The sequence below is a fragment of the Aquarana catesbeiana genome, linkage group LG01, assembly GCF_042186555.1.
Source record: "Aquarana catesbeiana isolate 2022-GZ linkage group LG01, ASM4218655v1, whole genome shotgun sequence".
Lineage (NCBI taxonomy): Eukaryota > Metazoa > Chordata > Amphibia > Anura > Ranidae > Aquarana > Aquarana catesbeiana.
In genome coordinates, this window is record NC_133324.1 from 49,030,335 (window position 1) to 49,050,921 (window position 20,587).

Sequence of the window (20,587 nt, forward strand, 5' to 3'; positions counted from 1 at the left end):
CTCTCTATGTATTAATGTAATGTGCCCAGTGTTTATGCCTTATAAAAATAATGCTGCAAAATACCAGTTTCAGAGCTCTGATTGGCAGTCATGTGATCTGCCGGCTCTCTCCTCTCTTGGCCTAACAGCTACAGTGGGTGGGGCCATGGATCCCCCGCTGACGTCAGCCAGGAGGAGAGAGGCGGCCCCGCCCCCTGCGGCTGTGATGCGAGAGAGACGGCAGATCACGTGAACGTCGATCAGCACTCTGAAACGGGTATATTGCAGCATTATTTTTATAAGGCATAGACACAGGGCACATTACATTAATACATAGGATTATGTCATTTTATTATTATACAGGATTTATTAGCGCCAACAGTTTGCGCAGCGCTTTACAACATGAGGGCAGACAGTACACTTACAATACAAATCAATACAGGAGGGATCAGAGGGCCCTGCTCATTAGAGCTTACAATCCAAAAAGGAGAGTCAAGTGGAAACAAAAGGTAATCACTCTGGGGGGGTGAGCTGATTTAGAAAATGAAAATACAGTTGTTAGGTGTGGGTAGGCTTTTCTGAAGAGTAGTGTTTTCAGAGATCGTCTAAAAGCTAATAGAGTAGGAGATAAGCGGACAGATTGGTATAGGGAGTTCCATAGGATTGGATAGGCTTTGGAAAAGTCCTGGAGGCGAGCATGGGAGGAGGTGACGAGGGAGCTAGAGAGCAGGAGGTCTTGAGAGGAACAAAGAGAATGTGTAGGTTGGTATTTAGAGACTAGGCTAGTGATGTAGCTGGAGGCTAAATTGTGGATGGCACAATTTTAACCATAATTTGATCAGCAGGTGGGGAAGGGGAGTGGGGAGTCGGGTGGCACGGACATGGAGCTGACAGGGAGGGGAGGGGTAGAGAGCACAGAGGAGAAAGAGCAGGGCTACGGATGATGGAGGCACATAAACTAACCACAGTGTCAGGGCTCAGCGGCCATGATACATCGTGGTCAGTTTACAGGGGTGAGGGTATAGCCAGGCAGGATCAGCCAGGTATTTCAAGTGATAGAGGGGTTCACATGCTTTAAGGAAACAGGATTTATTTTTTGGGGGGGTTAACAAACACTTTAAGGTAAAGAACTCTGCTCTGCAAGCACCCTACAACCATATGCAAAGCATGGCGCTCTAGTACAGGGTGGTGAGGTGGCAAAGATTTGAGGGTTGCTGGCCAAAGGTCTGCTGACCATCTATATTGTTGTGCATTATATCCTTTAATAAAGTTTTTGTATTTTCACTACAGCGCAGCTGGTTCTTTGATACCTAGTTTTAGAGTGGTCACCTGACCCTTACATAGTTACATAGTAGTTGAGGTTGAAAAAAGACACAAGTCCATCAAGTCCAACCTATGTGTGTGATTATATGTCAGTATTACATTGTATATTCCTGTATGTTGCGGTCGTTCAGGTGCTTATTTAATAGTTTTTTGAAACTATCGATGCCCCCCGCTGAGACCACCGCCTGTGGAAGGGAATTCCACATCCTTGCCGCTCTTACAGTAAAGAACCCTCTACGTAGTTTAAGGTTAAACCTCTTTTCTTTTAAATTTAACGAGTGGCCACGAGTCTTACTAAACTCCCTTCCGCCTTGGTTTTCTTTTACCAGGACTATGATTACCCCCTCTTCTGTCCTCCCATCAGGGCTTTCAGAGAAGCTCCATACCCCCTGATATGATGGCTTATCCTAATTGCCAGGAGCTGGGCTGCACCCCAAAAAATTAATGGAAAAAAAAAAAACTGTTCAGCTGCAATATATTACATTTTTTCTTTTGGGCTTTGATACATTTTTTTTTTTAGGTCCCTTCTATTTTTTGCATTGTACTAATTCTGTCTGGTTTCTTACAGCCCTGTGATGCCATTGTCCATAGGACTCCCCACTCCTCCATCCAGTAAGCACAGGAAGAACGTGCACAGCCCCAACCGAACAAACTCAGGGAAGAAAACACCGGCACTCAATGGCAACAAGTCGCTGGTCCCGCCAGAGGTTATTGTTTGTAGAGGTGAGAGAGAATTTGCTTCATGGACACAAAATCCATCTGCTCTTTCTTGTGTGTTCAGCATTCAGAATCCTAAATATCTGTTCAAATGCTGTTTTTAAATCTTTAACGTATAAAGGCAAGACTTTTTTTTTTTTTTTTTTAAATCATTTATTTATTTTTTCAGATTTGGATAAAGTGGAGAACGACTAACAACTGTTATGACATTGCTGTCTGTGCCCCCATTAGGTACATTCACCCTCTGTATGTGTCCTGTTTATCATTTAAGAGAAAATCCCAAATTTTGGGTTGTCTCCTGAAAAGTAGTAGAGGGGAAATCTTCCAATGGGGGTACTAGTTCTGGTTACCTGGGGGACCCCAAGGGATTCCCTTAATTTGCAGGGATTTCCTCTCACTTCCTGTTTTTGCTGTGGGACAGGAAGTGAAAGTAAATCTCTCTAATGGGGACACAGATGGCAAAAAAACAACAACTTGAAAGGGTTATAACCCTCCCTTACTCTATCTAAAATGAAAAAGAAAGTTTTGCCTATAGTTCTACTTTGATAGCTGTAGCTGTTCAACATCTAAAAGTTTGCTTACAAGTACCCTTTTTATTGTACTATACTGTATATTCTTTAACACATTTGTTAATGCCTTATACATGTTATATGTTTCAGTATATGTTCACGTAGGCAGCCATATTTGTGTGATATATGTGCATTCCATCCAATAGGCACTGCAGAGAGTGGCTCTAATGTGCCTATTAGGACAATACTGACATTTGTTATCTTGGTACAAGATACTGGTCAGATCTGCCAGTTGATGTTTCCAGGCTTAAAGCGGAACGCTCTGCTTGTTTGCACCCTCCACTGTCACATTTGTCCATTTTTGGGGGCGCTTTTATTGACAGATACCCACTCCCACTTCCGGCTCAGATTGTTGCAGCGAACTGAGCCGAAATTTCAGGGGCACATCACAGGTCCCAGAAGACTGCGGGACCATTCACAAGGTGCAGCGTGACTCGTGCATGCGCAGTAGGAAACTGGCTGTGAAGCTGCAAGGCTTTTTGTTTCCCTCAACCTGCACCTGAAGTCGATTGAAGAATTTGCTCAGGTGAGGACATCACTGGATCCAGGGACAGGTAAGTATCCTTATACTAAACGTCAGCAGCTACAGTATATGTAGCTGCTCACTTTAAATGTTTTTTTTGGGGGGGGGGGGGGCCCGGAGCTCCTAATTAAGAACATGTGAACTGCGGAAGGGGTGTCTTTAAAAAAGGCAAAGGACTAGTCACCAGTAGGGATGATTGTGGGTTCGGCTCATGTCATCGACCTAATAAGGCCATGTGGTCATACACGGTCAATGTCATCTCAAGCGTCCCTGGCCCTTTGTGTACATGCAGCTGTGGGGCAGGGAGTGTGTTTTCAACAAGTGTTTGGCCCAGCACTGACCCCTTCCTTCCAGGTTCAGCCCGAATCTCTGGTCACCAGTATAGCCTGCAGTCTGCCTGAACTTGTTCTGTACAGTCTCTGTATGGATGCAGGGCTTTGTTTCCTCATGTCAGAGCTGCCCTTCTGATGACTGGAGAAATAGTTTGGATGGAGCAGGAGAGGTTCAGAAAGCACAAATCCACTAAATGAATGAAGCAAAAGCAGGGAGGTCCTTGCACTGTCCGTGCTCAGGTACTGCTTCCTCTCCGGCAAGGAGAACAGTGAGTGACTTCAGCAAATCTTACTCCATTCGTTTTCTCCCCACCCAATCTCCCCTCCCCTAACAGGTCCGTGCTTACATCCTCTAATGCCTGGCCAATAAAAATATAGTGCCAGGCTGCTTGCGCAATACCCTTTTAAATGAATTTCTCTGATCGGTATCAGACATTTGCGAATGCAGCCAAAAACTGCACAGACACCAGAATTTACATGATTGTGTCACCTCTGATTTGGAGATTTTAAGTTTTATCAATTACCAATCATGTAAAAAGCAAATTTCTGTTCACTTTGAATACCCAGTTATGTGCAGATGAAATACATAAACAGGAATTTGCTTTGCACATGACTGGATCAGTGAAGTGAAGCGATAATTATCTAGTACAGTGGTCTCCAAAGTGGGGGCCGGATGTGGCCCTTTACTTACCTTTATCAGGCCCTTGGGATACTATTCCTCCCACAAGACACAATTCCTTCTACACCAACAATGGGACACTATTCCTCCCACTGACACCAACGATGGGACACTATTCCTCCCACTGACACCAACGATGGGACACTATTCCTCCCACTGACACCAACGATGGGACACTTTTCCTCCCACTGACACCAACGATGGGACACTATTCCTCCCACTGACACCAACGATGGGACACTATTCCTCCCACTGACACCAACGATGGGACACTATTCCTCCCACTGACACCAACGATGGGACACTATTCCTCCCACTGACACCAACGATGGGACACTATTCCTCCCACTGACACCAACGATGGGACACTATTCCTCCCACTGACACCAACGATGGGACACTATTCCTCCCACTGACACCAACGATGGGACACTATTCCTCCCACTGACACCAACGATGGGACACTATTCCTCCCACTGACACCAACGATGGGACACTATTCCTCCCACTGACACCAACGATGGGACACTATTCCTCCCACTGACACCAACGATGGGGCACTATTCCTCCCCCTGACACCAACGATGGGGCACAATTCCTCCCCCTGACACCAACGATGGGGCACAATTCCTCCCCCTGACACCAACGATGGGGCACAATTCCTCCCCCTGACACCAACGATGGGGCACAATTCCTCCCCCTGACACCAACGATGGGGCACAATTCCTCCCCCTGACACCAACGATGGGGCACAATTCCTCCCCCTGACACCAACGATGGGGCACAATTCCTCCCCCTGACACCAACGATGGGGCACAATTCCTCCCCCTGACACCAACGATGGGGCACAATTCCTCCCCCTGACACCAACGATGGGGCACAATTCCTCCCCCTGACACCAACGATGGGGCACAATTCCTCCCCCTGACACCAGCGATGTGGCATGTGACGAGAGTCACTGTTGGGCGCAGGGTGACCAAGAAAAGAATGAACCCTGAGAATATGCTTGGATTACTTAAAATGGGACAGGTCATGTCTGTGAGTCACCTAGTCTGGGTAAATGATTTAGTAAACTAGCTCATGTTAATTAGGTTTCTGGTTACAGTTGTATTGTTAGAGTAATGTGAGCAGGAGGTAGGAACCCTCTCTTTAACTGTATATAAAGACTTGTGACTTTGGTTCTAATAAAGAGTCTGATTCCTGTTTGACCCTCCGTACAGAGCCTCGTCTCGTACTTGGGGGCTGGGGGGGGGGGGAGAATTATTCGTATGGGTTTCTTGTTTGGCTGATTTGAGTGTTCAGTAGCTGCCTTTGTGTTAGGAAATGGAATGTCCTAAATGGCTTTAACCCCTTTCATACTCGCGGTGTTACAGGGCACAAGTCCTCCCACTCCACCAACGATGGGGCACAAGTCCTCCCACTGACACCAACGATGGGGCATTCTTTACCCTCATTGACACCAAGGGATTTTCTACTGCCACTGGCCACAGTCCGGCCCCCTCAAGGACAGTAAACTGGCCCTTTGTTCAAAAAGTTTGGAGACCCCTGCTCTAGTAGATTGGCCGCATTCTAGGATATAATCCTCTTGGTTGATACCTGAACAAAGATGGCCGAGTCCATCTGTAGAGAAAAAGCAGATCAGGTAATTGTCGGGGGAAATACTGTGATCTCTTTGAGATGTAATAAATACCTGGATGTGTTAAATTGACACATTATTTAGCAAGCGTGCACATGGGAATAAACATAGGGAGATAGATCTACTTTAAACAAAAACTCTCCGAGATGACTGCTTAGCCTGAGAGCTTTGCCCCGCACTGGCTGATTCCGACCAGACACAGCCGCTATAGAGGGCAGAGCTACGCCAGAGCAGCATATCCTAATGCCGGGTGGAGCGTATCATCCGGCTAGATCAGTTGCCGCTGCCGAATCGGGCTTGGCCGGTGCAAGCCAAGATGGCAACCACTTATACAGCTGAGACACATGAAAACGCTCACAGCTCCGCAGAGGGAGACTGGGCGACCTGCAGCAGTCGCAAGGGTCACATATATGAGTAACCCCAGCTATTGCAGAGACTCCCCGCTTCCACTTAATTCCTGATAGATCGCACCATGGAGGAGCTACTAGTCTCAGAGGCTCCCCACCCCTAGGCTAGAACCCACCTGATCTGGCTGCAGGCCTATCCACTCCAGATGCATTGGACACTTCACACGCTCTTCACCAAAATATGGTAATGCCATACTGCAGGCCTATCCACTCCAGATGGATTGGACTCTCACACTGTCTTTTTTTTGTAGCCGGTGCTGCTTGCCACTGCGCTTCTCCGGAACCACCATTTTGCATATGTGAGCCAATTGGCTTCCTGAGGAAGTGAGCTGCCTTCCCACTGCACATGTGCGAGATCGCGTGGTGCTTCTGGAACTGATCCTGCAGCCTACTGGGATGTGTGGTGTGTCCCAGGAGGCTGCAGGTTGGGGGGCATGGGCAGGGGTAATGCCTAAGTACACGTCAGTCTCACCTTGGCAAGAATTAAAGATGTGGGAGCCGGTATCTAACAAAAAAGGTACCTGCTTCCCATAAAAAAAAATGTAAAAAAGTCAAGCTTGTTATTAACGGGGTTGGGGGGTTGAATGAGCGCCACTTTCAAGTGAAGGTCCGCTTTAACCACTTCAGAATTTACCCCCTTCCTGACCAGAGCACTTTTTGCGATTCGGCACTGCGTCGCTTTAACTGACAATTGCGCGGTCATGCGACGTTGCACCCAAACAAAATTCGTCCTTTTTTTTCCCACAAATAGAGCTTTCTTTTGGTGGTATTTGATCACCTCTGCGGTTTTTATTTTTTGCGCTACAAACAAAAAAAGAGCAACAATTTAAAAAAATAAAAACAATATTTTGTACTTTTTGCTGTAATATCCCCATTTTTTTTTAAAAAAAGCTAATTTTTTCTCAGTTTAGGGCAATATGTATTCTTCTCTCTACAGTAAGCCATTGCACCCAGGGCAGCCGTCCCCTTGTTCCCGGTCCTGAATACGAGAGAAGGGTCTACTTTAAGCAGAGTTGCTACGGTTTAATACATGAATAGATCGGTAATGATCTCGCTAAGGTTTTGATTTGTGTCTGAATCTATTGTTGCAATAGGAATTTGCTCCTTGCCCACCTCACCCCCGTTACTCCTTGCTATTCATAATCAAATCTTTTTTTATTATTTTATATAGAAACAACATTAAAAACAATACAAACAAACCACGGGAAAAAAAAAAAAAAATTCACGCCAAACCAAACCCCTCCCAAAAAAAAAAAAAAAAAAATTCAAACCAACCCCCCCTCCCCAAAAAAAAAAAAATTCACGCCAAACCAAACCCCTCCCAAAAAAAAAAAAATTCAAAACCCCCCCCCCCCCCAAAAAAAAAAATAAAAATCACACCAAACCAAACACCCCCAAAAAAAAAAATTCAAATGAAAATGTGAACTTTAGAAATCATAGCTACAATTTTCCATCTCCCCCCCCATAGCTGGAAACGGAACTTCTGTCCTTGGCATTGTCCCAGTTGTCATTACTTTCCAAGCCCACCTCACCTTTCCTACCCTTCCTTTCTTTTTTTTTTTTGCTTCTATTTCTGTTGCTACCAAATTACACACTAAATGAAAAAAAAAAAAAAAGTCTGAAATTGCAAAGATTTCATCTGGAAGAGAAAAAAAAATATCCAGTATTGCCCTCCAAGGTTGTCCTTACATTAAAAGACTTTATTTTTTTTATTTTTTCAAATAGTCCAAATAGTGTCGACGGTGTTGAACCCAAACAGCGAGCAAGGTTAATCCCTTTCAGCGAGCGGCAACAAAAGCGCGCAGCCGGCAGACAGCTCGCGTCCAGCGAAAATCAATTTCTAATTTGAAGGCGAATCACTTTTGACTAAGAGGGGTTTGGGCCCTATTACTCCCCCCGCCCCCCCCCCCGGTATGGGCTGCTGAAGTGCGAGTGTATTGTGCCGCCCTCTCTATATTCTCTGTCATTCTCTGCCACTTCAGACCTTGGATTAGCAGCGCCAATCAATGGAGGCACTTTCTTCAAGAAGACTTTTATGAGCTGTGCTTGTTCTAGTGTTTACCTGCACAGAATTGTCAATATTTTCCCTCTAATTTAATGTGCCCAGGGGTGCTTCTTATTATCAATACTTAGGGGCATAACGCTGAAAATCCCAGAACTCTCTCTTTTAAAGCAGTGTTCTGCTATGTGGAGCTTAGAGTATCTAAACCCAAAAAACAACACGTGTAATCTATTAGTTTACTAGTCCTTCCAGGAGGTGGTGGCTGCATTTGTGTTTGTTTTTCAGGCTTTGTTTCGTTATTTTCTTCTTGGTGGTCCTGCAAATAACAAACGTCCTATCCCTGAGTGGCTGTGCCAACACCAGGCAGGTCTTTAACCAATTGTGCCCCGGAAGATTTGGCTGCTCAATGACCAGGCCATTTTTTGCGATTCCGCACTGCGTTGTTTTAGCTGACAATTGCGCGGTCGTGCGACGTTGCACCCAAACAAAATTGACGTCCTTTTTTTCTCACAAATAGAGCTTTCTTTTGGTGGTAGTTGATCACCTCTGCGGTTTTTAATTTTTGCGCTGTAAACAAAAAAAAACGACAATTTTGAAAAAAAAAAACACTATTTTGTACTTTTTGCTATAATATCCCCCCCCCCCCTTTTTTTAACCACTAGAGATCCGCACTATAGCTGAATGTCGGCTACAGTGCGGACCTGCTTTGCTAGGACTACGTCTATTGACATCGTCCCGTGCACGAGCGGCCTGCGCGCCCCCTGCAGGGCGTGCGCGGCATGCTCTGTGATCAGCGAGTCTATGAGACTCGGCTGATCACAGATCGGAGTAGGGGGTCGATCCCGACCCCTTACCACATGATCAGCTGTCAGCCAATGACAGCTGATCACGTGACATCAACAGAGCTGGTAATCGGCTATTTTTTCTCCTCGTGCTGACAGCGTGAGGAGGAAAAGAAAAGACGATCACCGGCGGCCGTGAGAGGGACATCAGTCCCGATCATGGCGAGCGCCACCAGATCCTCAGTGCCCACCTATGCCCTCTGCCAGTGCCACCTAGCAATAGGCAGCCTACCAGTGCCCACCAGCGCCACCCATCAGTGCCACCAATCAGTGCTGCACATCAGTGTCGCCTACCAGTGCCACCCATCAGTGCCACTCATCAGTGGTACCTATCAGTGCCACCTGTCCGTGCCACCCATTACTGCCGCCTTATCTGTCCCCATCAGTGCCGCCTTAAATGTGCCTATCAGTGCCGTCTTAAATGTGCTTATCAGTGCCGCCTTAAATGTGCCTATCCGTGCCCATCAGTGCAGCCTATCAGTGCCCACCAGTGCCACCTCATCAGCGCCTATCAATGAATGAGAAAAATTACCTGTTTGCAAAATTTTATAACAAACTGGGATACATGATTTTTTTTTTTTTTTTTTTCAAAATTTTCCATCTTTTTTTGTTTATTTTAGCAAAAGATAAAAATCCCAGCTGTGATTAAATACCACCAAAAGAAAGCTCTATTTGTGGGGAAAAAAAATGATAAAAATGTCACTTGGGTACAGTGTTGTATGACCGCGCAATTGTCGTTCAAAGTGCGACAGCGCTGAAAGCTATAAATTGGTCTTAGCAGGAGGGGGGTTTAAGTGCCCAGTAAGCAAGTGGTTAAACAGCAAATTTTTTTCTCAGTTTAGGCCGATATCTATTCTTCATATTTTTGGTAAAAAAAAATTCGCAATAAGCGTATATTGATTGGTTTGCCAAAAGTTATAGTGTCTACAAAATAGGGAATAGATTTATGGCATTTTTATTATTATTTTTTTTCTTTACCAGTAATGGCAGCGATCTGCGATTTTTATTGGGAATGCGACATTATGGTGGACACTTTTGACACATTTCTGGGTCCATTTACATTTATACAGCGATCAGTGCTATAAAAATGCACCGATTACTGTAAAAATGTCACTGGCAGGGAAGGGGTAACACTAGGGGGCGATCAAGGGGTTAAGTGTGTTCCTTGTGTGTGTTTCTAACTGTAGGGGGAGGGGACTGACCTAGAGGAAATGACAGATCATGATTCCTAGCTAATAACTCGTGATCTGTCACTCCTCACAGAACAGGGATTTGTGTGTTTACACACACACACACACACTTCCGTGTTCTGCCTCTCGTGCCCATGAGCTGACGTATAGCTACGACGGTTCGTGGGATCGTGCCGACCTGCCGTAGTATAATGACGGCGGCTGGGGGGCAAGCGGTTAGACATAGTAAAGAGTGCTGTGCAATAATAGCCTTAATGATAAAAGAAAGTGCTATTACAATAACATCAATACTAAAAAAAAAAGAGAAATGAATATAAAATATGGTGCTACGAAAATGAGTAAATCAAGCATGTTCACAATGAAAAAAAATCCATCCTTGCAATACCATCAATACTATTGAAAATCACACTGAACCTGCTTGATTAACTCATTTTCGTAGCGCCATATTTTATATTCATTTCTCTTTTTGTATACTTAGTATTGATGGTATTGCAAGGATGGATTTTTTTCACTGTGAACTTGCTTCATTTACTAATTTTCGTTGCACCATGTTTTTATATTCGGTTCTCTTCTTTTTTTAGTATTGATGTTATTCTAATAGTACTTTTTTTTATCATTAAGGCTATTATTGCACAGCGCTGCATTCTCTTTGCTATTTTTATACAGGTATTTTCACACATTATGGGATTGTGATTGATGCATAGCAGCTGTCTATAGGCACTTGATTCACCTTCACGTGGATTGTTTTAGCTAATTAGGGCTTGTTTAGGGTAGCTCGCAGGATTTTTTTTTTATTATTTATAAGGTCTTTACTTGCCGACCGCCGATATACGTCAGCACATTGGAAGCGGTGGGAAAATTGTACCTGTACGTCCCCTTTAAGAGGCGGGGATAGCAGGCGTGTGCACGCCGCGTAAAGCGTGACTGTGCCCGCGGGACCGGCGGACTCCATGTCTGCCGGTCTCCTGGTGATCGTGTCACGGAGCCGCAGAACGTGGAAGTGCCTATGTAAACGAGGCATTTTCCCATTCTGCCTAGTGACATGACAGAGATCACCGCTCCCTGTCATGTGAGTTGAAGCCCATCCCCCCCACAGTTAGAATGCCTAGGATAAACTTAACCCCTTCATCGCCCCCTAGTGGTTAACCCTTTCCCTGCCAGTGCATTTTTATAGCACTGATCGCTGTATAAATGACAATGGTCCCAAAATAGTGTCAAAAGTGTCCGATGTGTCCGCCATAATGTCGCAGTCCCAATAAAAATCGCAAATCGCCGCCATTACTAATAAGAAAAAAAAAATTAATAATAAAAATGCCATTAAACTCTCCCCTATTTTGTAGATGCTATAACTTTTGCGCAAACCAATCAATATACGCTTATTGCAATTTTTTTGTTTTTGTTTTACCAAAGATATGTAGAAGAATACATATCGGCCTAAACTGAGGAAAAAAATAGTTTTTTTTATATATTTTTCGGGAATATTTATTATAGCAAAAAGTAAAAAAAATTGTGTTTTCAAAAATTGAAAACCGCAGAGGCGATCAAATACCACAAAAAGAAAGCTCTTTTAGTGGGGAAAAAAAAGGACGTCAATTTTGTTTGAGTGCAGCGTCGCACGACCGCGCAATTGTCGCTTTAAAGTGAAGCAGTGCTGAATCGCAGAAAGCGCTCTGGTCAGGAAGGGGGTAAAATCTTCCGGGGCTGAAGCGGCTAACATGTCTGCCTGGGGGGGGGGGGGAGATTAGTGGGTAAAAGCAGAAAGATGACTTCAAGAGGAACTGAAGGTTGCTAACATAATTTGTAATAAAAACATTTTCTCAAAGCGTCTTCCAGGACAACCCATGAGACCTAGGGCTCTCCTGGAAGACTCTCAGAAAAGGAGTTACTGTTAAGTCTAACTCAGCTTTTTGCCATTCTGAAGCTTCCCTCCAACCACTTTGCATATTATTTTATATATACTGTGGTTCTGTACTTGCCAAATAGGCTGCAGAAATCTCTCTCCGCCAAGTGTGGCTGCATCCATTTTAACTGTGGGCAGCTGAAGCTGCTGCCTGTTCACTTCCTGGATTTAGACAGACACACAGAGGCACACCTCCAGCTCTGCAGCCCTGCAGCTCATTGGCCCTCTTATGACTCATCCTCCCTCCCTTCCTGGCAGACACTCACGAGAGTGAGAGAGAGAGAGAGAGAGCTGTGCCGTGATGTCATAAGCCTAGGCTAATGACCAGACAAGAAAACAGGAAGTGGGCTGTATAAGGTATTTACTGGCAGAAAAAAAATGTTTTACTATCCAAAGTTAAAACAACAACAAGGGCAGAAGATTTAATAGATGGAAAGTTGAAAAAATTACTGAAAGTCCACTTTAATAAAGTTAACTCTCACCCAAAGCTATCACCTTTCATGAATAGTTGACTCCATTAAGTTTCTCTTGTTCATTTTTGAATCTACCTATATGAGATAACTGACCCTCTTTCTATTATGCCTTGATGCTTTGTTCTCCTTTTCTTTTACATTTGGATTTGGCAATAACCAAACAAAGAAATATAAGTTTAATAAACAGAAGGTAAAAAAAAAGAAAAAAAAAAGAAAGAACATTCTGTGTGCCTTCTGTTCAATTCACAGAAAGTGAGGACATTTCTGGCAGCATCAGGTGCTGGAAAAACAAAAAAAATCAACAATGACTGCATGTTGTCATTTCTATTTGGCTGATTGTGATCGAAAGTGGAAAATTTATTTGATTAATTTTTTTTTTATTTTTTTTTTTATGTATGCTGCCGCTGTACCAAAGTGACGCATCTCATCTAAGTGTTTAGCTCTACATTGGGCACCCCCTCCCACCCTTGAGGCTGCATTCACACCTGAGCGTTTCAAAGTCGCGTGTTTTTTGCCGCAGTTTTGTACAGATCGTAAAAGACAACATTGTAAAAAGACAAAAAATGCCCGTAATCGGCCGCAAAGAAGCTCATGTTCTTTTTTTGAGCTTAAGGCGTTTTTCAGGCGTTTCGCTTCGGGTGATAAAACGCTCAGAGGTGAACAGGTGCCATTGAAATGAATGGATTTGTTATTATTATTATTATTATTAAACAGGATTTATATAGCGCCAACAGTTTACGCAGCACTTTACAATATATTTGTTGGGCGTTTTTTCGGGTGTTTTATGAGCGTTTTATCAGCTGAAAATGCTCAGGTGTGAATGCAGCCTGAATCACCAACACACACACATATACACACGTGTGTGTGTGTGTGTGTGTGTATATATATATATATATATATATATACTGTATATAATTTATTTTTGCATTTTAGTATACAGTAAAACCATGGTTTGAGAGCATTTTGCAAGACAAGCTAAATTGTGACTTGATATACAAGTAGCGTCATGTCACAGCTGAGTATAAAAGAGAAAAGAGGCGCCTCTAAGTGTAGCAATATGGTTACATTTAATGAAGGTACAACATTTAGCAACTCACATGATTGATGTTAAAAACAGGCACATCTAAGTATGGAGGCATCAGGGGTAAAGCTGTCCACATAGACCATCCTCCTCACCGCCATCAATGTCAACCAACTTTCAGGGTAGTCTTCCCGGTCACGATTGCAGACTGACAGTGGTGAGAGTCGGCGGTGTGGAGGACGGTCTATGTGGACAGCTTTACCCCGGATGCCTCCATACTTAGATGTGCCTCTTTTAAACATCAGCCAGTTGAGTTGCTAAATGTTGTACCTTCATTAAATGTAACCATATTAATACACTTAGAGGCTCCTCTCTTCCTTTTTTTTTACTCTGGAGCTCCTGCTGGATTTTGCTTCCAATCTCCTTTGTGGAGGCTTCCATTTGTGGATGGACATTTTATGGTTACACAACCCATCACATTGCTATAATTTTTTTATATGGACTATAAACGAAAGGACTTATGAATAAATGGTTGTGGAACGAATCATCTAAGTTTCCATTATTTCTTATGGGGAAATTTGCTTTGATATACAAGTGCTTTGGATTACAAGCATGTTTACAGAACGAATTATGCTCGCAATCCAAGGTTTTATTGTACATACCTTTTTTTTTTTTTTTTTTTTTTTTTTTTAAGACCTGTCCTCAATCCAGTCATGTGATGTCCCCTAATCCTCTTCCTGGTGGGTAGACCTCTGTATTATTCAGAGGATGTTGCCACTTCAAGCAGAACTCCTCTCAAAAACTGAAGTCCTGTTTACTTACTCCCTCCCCCCAAATTGTAACCGAGTTGAGTTGTAGATTTTTTCGGGTTCTTTTCTTGAGGGTACCCACTCCCATTTCCATTCTTGTATAGTCGAGAATGATGCCTCCCTTGGGTGTACTTTTTAGCATTTGTAGTTAAGGACGTTGGCACTGCTCTACCTACAAAATCTCCACATTCCATCCTGTTATGAGAGTTGGCAATCCATCTTTTTCGAGAATGATGCCTCATCCAAATTCCAAGATGGCAGTGCTGGGGACCCAACAGTATTAAGAAGAATCGGCTGCTGGAAGACTGCGTTGGACTGCGTGGGCAGGTAAGTATCTGTTTTTTTAAAAGTCGCCAGCTACAGTATGTGTAGCTACTTTTACATTTTAAAATATCTTTTAAAGTTTCTCTTTTAAGGTTTAGGACACTCTTCTCTACATCCTGTGAGCCCAGGGCAGCTTGATCATTCACTGTTAGATGGTGGGTCTATGATGCCCTAGGGCAGTGATGGCGAACCTTGGCACCCCAGATGTTTTGGAACCATATTTCCTGTGATGCTCCACTACACTGCAGAGTGTATGGGCATCATGGGAAATGTAGTTCCAAAACATCTGGGGTGCCAAGGTTCGCCATCACTGCCCTAGGACTACAACAAAATGGCGCCATCCGCACACTGCCTGACCAGGTAGTGAGCTCCTGTAAGTAATCAAATGGCTTCAGCTTTGTCTCCTACCCACAGGAGAACCTCCTCCTAAAATGTTTTGCCCAGTGGAGGCAAATGTAGCTGAAATAGCTTGAGTTAAAAGGCGGCATTAGCCAATAAAGATCAAGTGCCCAGAAGGATCCAAAAAAATAAAATTGATATGGCTCAAATGGCCCGATCTGTTATCCCAGCCAACTGGCCACAATATTAGCAAGTGCTGGTCAAGTTGAATACTGGCTCGTCAACTTACAAATTACACCTATAAATAATCAAAAAGATAAGATTATACAATTTTCATATATGCCCGTCACCTAGAGTAGTAAACTTTAAACTCCTATCCCGATGGCATTTTTACACCAGTAAAATGACTTGCAGTGTCTGACTCGAGCCTCGCCCCTATGTTGGAGGGAATGTGGAAAGCGAGCTACACATGGGCATATATGGTGGTTTTGCCCTAAGATCTGCCCATTTTGGGAAGAAGTGGCAAAGGTGATCTCTCTAAACTGGCCTGAGTAATTAAACCTGAGCCATTACCTTTTTTACTTCATTGTTCGAATGAAACAACAGCAGTACAAGGTGTCCATGACCCCATATTATTTAAAGTGGTTGTAAACCCTAGCAAAAAAAACACAAAACTGCAAGACAAAAGCATAATGAGCTAGTATGCTTAGCATACTAGCTCATTATGTATTACGTGCCTTGGATCAAAGCCCCCCGCCGTGGTCCTCGTTCACCGCTCCGGCTGGCGACATCACTTCCGGAGTTACTTCCGGGTATCGTGGGCTCCAGCGATGTGATTGGCCGGAGCCGCGATGACGTCACTCCCGCGCACGCGAGCCACCGGTAACGGCACAGTCTAACTGAAGCAACTGCACGTACGTGCCATTACTTCAGTGCGCATGTGCCGATGACGTCAGCAAATACAGGGGGTATCTCCTAAACCGTTCAGGTTTAGGAGATATCCAGGGCAGCTACAGGTAAGCCTTATTATAGGCTTACCTGTAGCAAAAAGTTTGTTGCAAAGGGTTTACAACCACTTTAAATGCTTGTAAATCTTTGATTCCACTATATTGGGGGAAAATCTTTAACACCTACTATTTCATAGTGGCTACGAAGGGTTGATGAGCTCCGCCTAATGGAAGAAATAACCTGTAGAAATAAAGGGCTGACCAGGAAATATCTTAAGATATGGGCAAAATGGTTTGAATTTTAGAAAACAAAGTTATATTATGAAATAATTTCAGACTCTGACAGTAAGTCAGAATATGATTTATTAATTAACAATGATTAATATTATTGTTTTTGTACCCTCCCGACAGTTTTATATCTATATTTGTCCTAGGATCTCCCTTAACCTCCCTCTTCTTTCTCTTTCCTTGGGTTTTTTTTATTTTTAAAATTTTTTTTTTTTACCTTTGTTTTGTTATGTTTTCTGTTTGTGTTGCTCCCGCCTTCCTCCTCCCTCTACTTTGCTATCGGAGGGGAGAGGATGGGTACTAATGATAATGAGATATTGCATTGTATATGTTATAAGATAATGTTTGGAAATTTCTGAAAACGTTGAAAAAAATGTAAAAAAATACTGGCTTGTCAGGCCCATCAAGAACGACAACATCTGCGCACTGCCTCGGCATGTAGTGAGCTCCTCTTAGTAAAAAATGGCTTCAGCTTGGTCTCCTACCCATGGGAGAGCCCCTCTAATATGTTTCGTCCAGTTAGGGCTTAATCATAGAGGCAAATGTAGCTGAAGTAGATCCTTGACTAGACTCACATGAAATGTCCAGGATCTTTTAACCTGGAAAGGGAGCAATAGCAGGACTAGAGTTCAGATATAACAGATTGGGGTTTTTTTTTGTTTTTTTTGTTTTTTTTCCTTTGGAGTGGGGCATACAAAACAATGCTAACAAATGGCCACTTTCTTAAAAACAAAAATAAAACTAGTCGTACCCCTTTTTTTTTATGTAGCAGTTCAGAAGTGAGATTGCATTTCAGATAGAAAAAGTAGTAGGGATCGACCGATTTTTGGTAATGCCAATTATTGCAGGCCGAAATCAGCATTTTCTGAAAAATCGGTATCGGTCGCAAACTAGACCGATTTTCATGATATTGCTTCAAGGGCTTTTACCAGGGTGATGCCTGCGGCTGCAGACATCACCCCAGTACCATTCTTTAGAGCAGGCGGTCGGCTTTATTGTAATAACAACCAATGAGGCTCAGCAGCCGCTCGGCTGTTATTACAAACAGCAAGAGGGGACATCCCGCCGCTCGCCCGATCTCTCCCGTCCCACCGGGAGGCCCAAGCAACCAGCCGGCACATCCGCCGGCTGCCTGAAGACTTGAACAAAGCCGATGCTTTTTACAGGTCTTGGAGCTAGTAACCCGGACGTGATGTCGGGACATCACTTCCCGGATTACTGGCATCTTAAAGGCGCCAGTTTAAAAAAAAAAAAATAGAAAGTATTAAAAAACGCCGATCTTGACGTTTTGAATACTTTGAAGTGCAGAGGGGTTTGGGGTCCTATAGACTACCGATCCCTCCATAAAGAGTACCCGTCACTGCCGAATACTGTCACAAGGGATGTTTACATGCCTTGTGACAGCAATAACAGTGATTAAAAAAAAAAGTAAAAATAATTTTTTTAAATGTACAGAATATCAGCAGATAATATCAGCCTGAAAGGTTGCCAAATTATCGGTATTGTATTGGCACCGAAAAAAGGATATCAGTTGATCCCAATTATCCAGCCATTGTGTGTTTTGAACTATATGCGATAGTAACTACATATTTTTACTAGGATGAATACTGCTGTTGGGGATATAAACATTTGTGCTGTGTGTTGTAGTTGGTAAATTTCCTGATCTGTTTAATCACAGGGTCACAGAGGGATGCTACTACTCCTCCCAGTGTTCCCAGTCGGAGGACGGAGATGAATGATGTCAAAACGTCACCAGAACACAAAGACGTCTTCCGGTAGGAGAGCATGCCGAATGGTTTTTACTCTGCTGTCATGTAAAACGCTGCAAAATGTAGCGTTTTCAACATTCTGAAAGCCTTTCTAATCATGAACTCTGCACAGGTGTTAAATAATGACATCCAGTTTTATTTATCTATTAAAAAAAATTCCATGTATTTATAAATGCAAGTTGGGTAAATAGCTAAAATTGCCTCCAGATTACCACCTATGGGTTGTTGGGGGGGGGGGGGGGGGGGGAGCAGTCCAAGCTAATCAGGCTCTGCTTCAGTACACAGGAGAAGGCCTCATGCACTCCGGGTGCTTTGGCCATCTTTCCTAGACGCCTGGCGGGAGCGTTTTGGCAGGAAAAACGATTGACGCTTGTAAACGCGTGTAATGTGTTTAAATGCATGAAGCGCTTGGGCGTTCATTCATTTCATTGGCCAGAATAATAACTTGTTCCGGCCATTGAAATTATTTAACGCTCAAGCGCTAAACCTGCCTAGTGTTAATGCACATTGACACTCATCGAATGTTTTTTTTTTTTTAATTCCAGAATGCCTCTGCTCCTAGATGCTCTGGCTAGTGTGTTTTTTTGGGGGTTTTTATTTCTGTTTTTTTTTTCTGTTTTTTTTTTTGTTTTTTATGTTTTTTTTTTTCTGTTTTTTTTTTTGTTTTGTTTTTTCTGTTCTTTTTTTTTTCTGGTTTTTTTTTTTCTGGTTTTTTTTTCTGGTTTTTTTTTTTCTGGTTTTTTTTTCTGGTTTTTTTTTCTGTTTGTTTTTTCTGTTCTTTTTTTGTTTTTGTTTTTTTTTTTTTTTTTTTTTTTTTTTTTCTGCCTCTAAATGCCCCTGCCTCTAAACTCCTGTAAATGCCTATGTGTGCATGGACACACAGGCTAACATGCAGGGGCATTTAGAGGCAGAAAAAAAACACCAGACACCCCCTAAGAGTATTGTTAAAAATGTCCAGTGTGCATGAGCTGACCTTCATCGGGGTTCCGCTGCTGCTTCTCTGTCCAGTGGGAAGGTTGGGGAGTGAGTTCTTCACCAACTGTGTTGCAAAAATGAAGCGTGAGGTCTTTTGTTGATTACAGGAGAGGGACAATCAAGATTTCCAAAGACTGCGTGAAATTGTATACATAAGATGCTTTCAATTAGAAGTATAGGCAAAAATATAAGCCTACATTCACATGGGCCGAAACAACAAATCGACAACTAATCGATTATGAAAATAGTTGTCAACTATTTTCATAATCCATTAATCGGTCAGCCGATTAGTTGGCCTGCGACTTTCTGCCTGTAAACGTTACGCTCAGGTGTGAATGGGGCCTTAGTGCCTGAGAACTTGTGAATGTGTGAGGAGCAAAGCCTCATGGGACATGTAGTCCTAGGGCAGGAAGTGAGTGGTTCTAAAGGCAGAACTTTTTTTTTTTTTTTTTTTACCTTGCTACAAGGGTGCTCTATATTATACTGTACACTGTATGAAAATGTCTTTGACCAACAGTGTTTGTATTCTGCTCCTTAGTTTTCACCCACAGTAATGGGAAAATTCAAACATCAATCTGACTCCACTAACGATTAGAAAATCGAACAAACGTTCTTAAAATTATTTTTTTTAAGGAAGACATTGATTTTGTATGGCTGACATAAGTGACAGCAAGCGCAGGTAGCTTATATCACCTGCCTATGACAAGGGAGTCTGTCATACATATTATATTACAGTTCTGTCTGAAAAACAGACTTTAATTTTTTTTTTTTCTTAAATAAAAAATGTGATCTCTAAATCTGATGATATTTACCAGATTCAACCTCTAATAGTATATACAGTACATCTCCTCTAATAGTATATACAGTATATCTCCTCTAATAGTATATACAGTATATCTCCTCTAATAGTATATACAGTATATCTCCTCTAATAGTATATACAGTATATCTCCTCTAATAGTATATACAGCATATCTCCTCTAATAGTATATACAGTATATCTCCTCTAATAGTATATACAGCATATCTCCTCTAATAGTATATACAGCATATCTCCTCTAATAGTATCTCTCCTCTAATAGTATATACAGTATCTCTCCTCTAATAGTATATACAGTATATCTCCTCTAATAGTATATACAGTATATCTCTCCTCTAATAGTATATACAGTATATCTCCTCTAATAGTATATACAGTATATCTCTTTTAATAGTATATACAGTATCTCTCCTCTAATAGTATATACAGTATCTCTCCTCTAATAGTATATACAGTAAATCTCTCCTCTAATAGTATATACAATATATCTCCTCTAATAGTATATACAATATATCTCCTCTAATAGTATATACAGTAAATCTCCTCTAATAGTATATACAGTAATTCTCTTCTAATAGTATATACAGTATATCTGTCTTCTAATAGTATATACAGTATATTTGTCTTCTAATAGTATATACAGTATATCTCTCCTCTAATAGTATATACAGTATATCTCTTCTGTCTGTTATTCTCAGAGTGGATTAGAGATTTTGCTCCCTA

General features: G+C 42.5%; 1 protein-coding gene across 2 annotated transcripts in view; it reads left to right on the top strand.

Annotated features, from left to right (window-relative positions):
• KIAA1328 (KIAA1328 ortholog) overlaps positions 1 to 20,587 on the top strand; it is a 289,603-nt gene that overhangs the window by 226,414 nt on the left and 42,602 nt on the right. For both annotated transcript variants that reach the window (XM_073618414.1, XM_073618423.1), the window contains exons 9-10: positions 1,871 to 2,025; positions 17,979 to 18,075. In XM_073618414.1, coding sequence (XP_073474515.1) covers positions 1,871 to 2,025; positions 17,979 to 18,075 — 252 coding nt within the window. The remainder of the gene's footprint in view (positions 1 to 1,870; positions 2,026 to 17,978; positions 18,076 to 20,587) is intronic.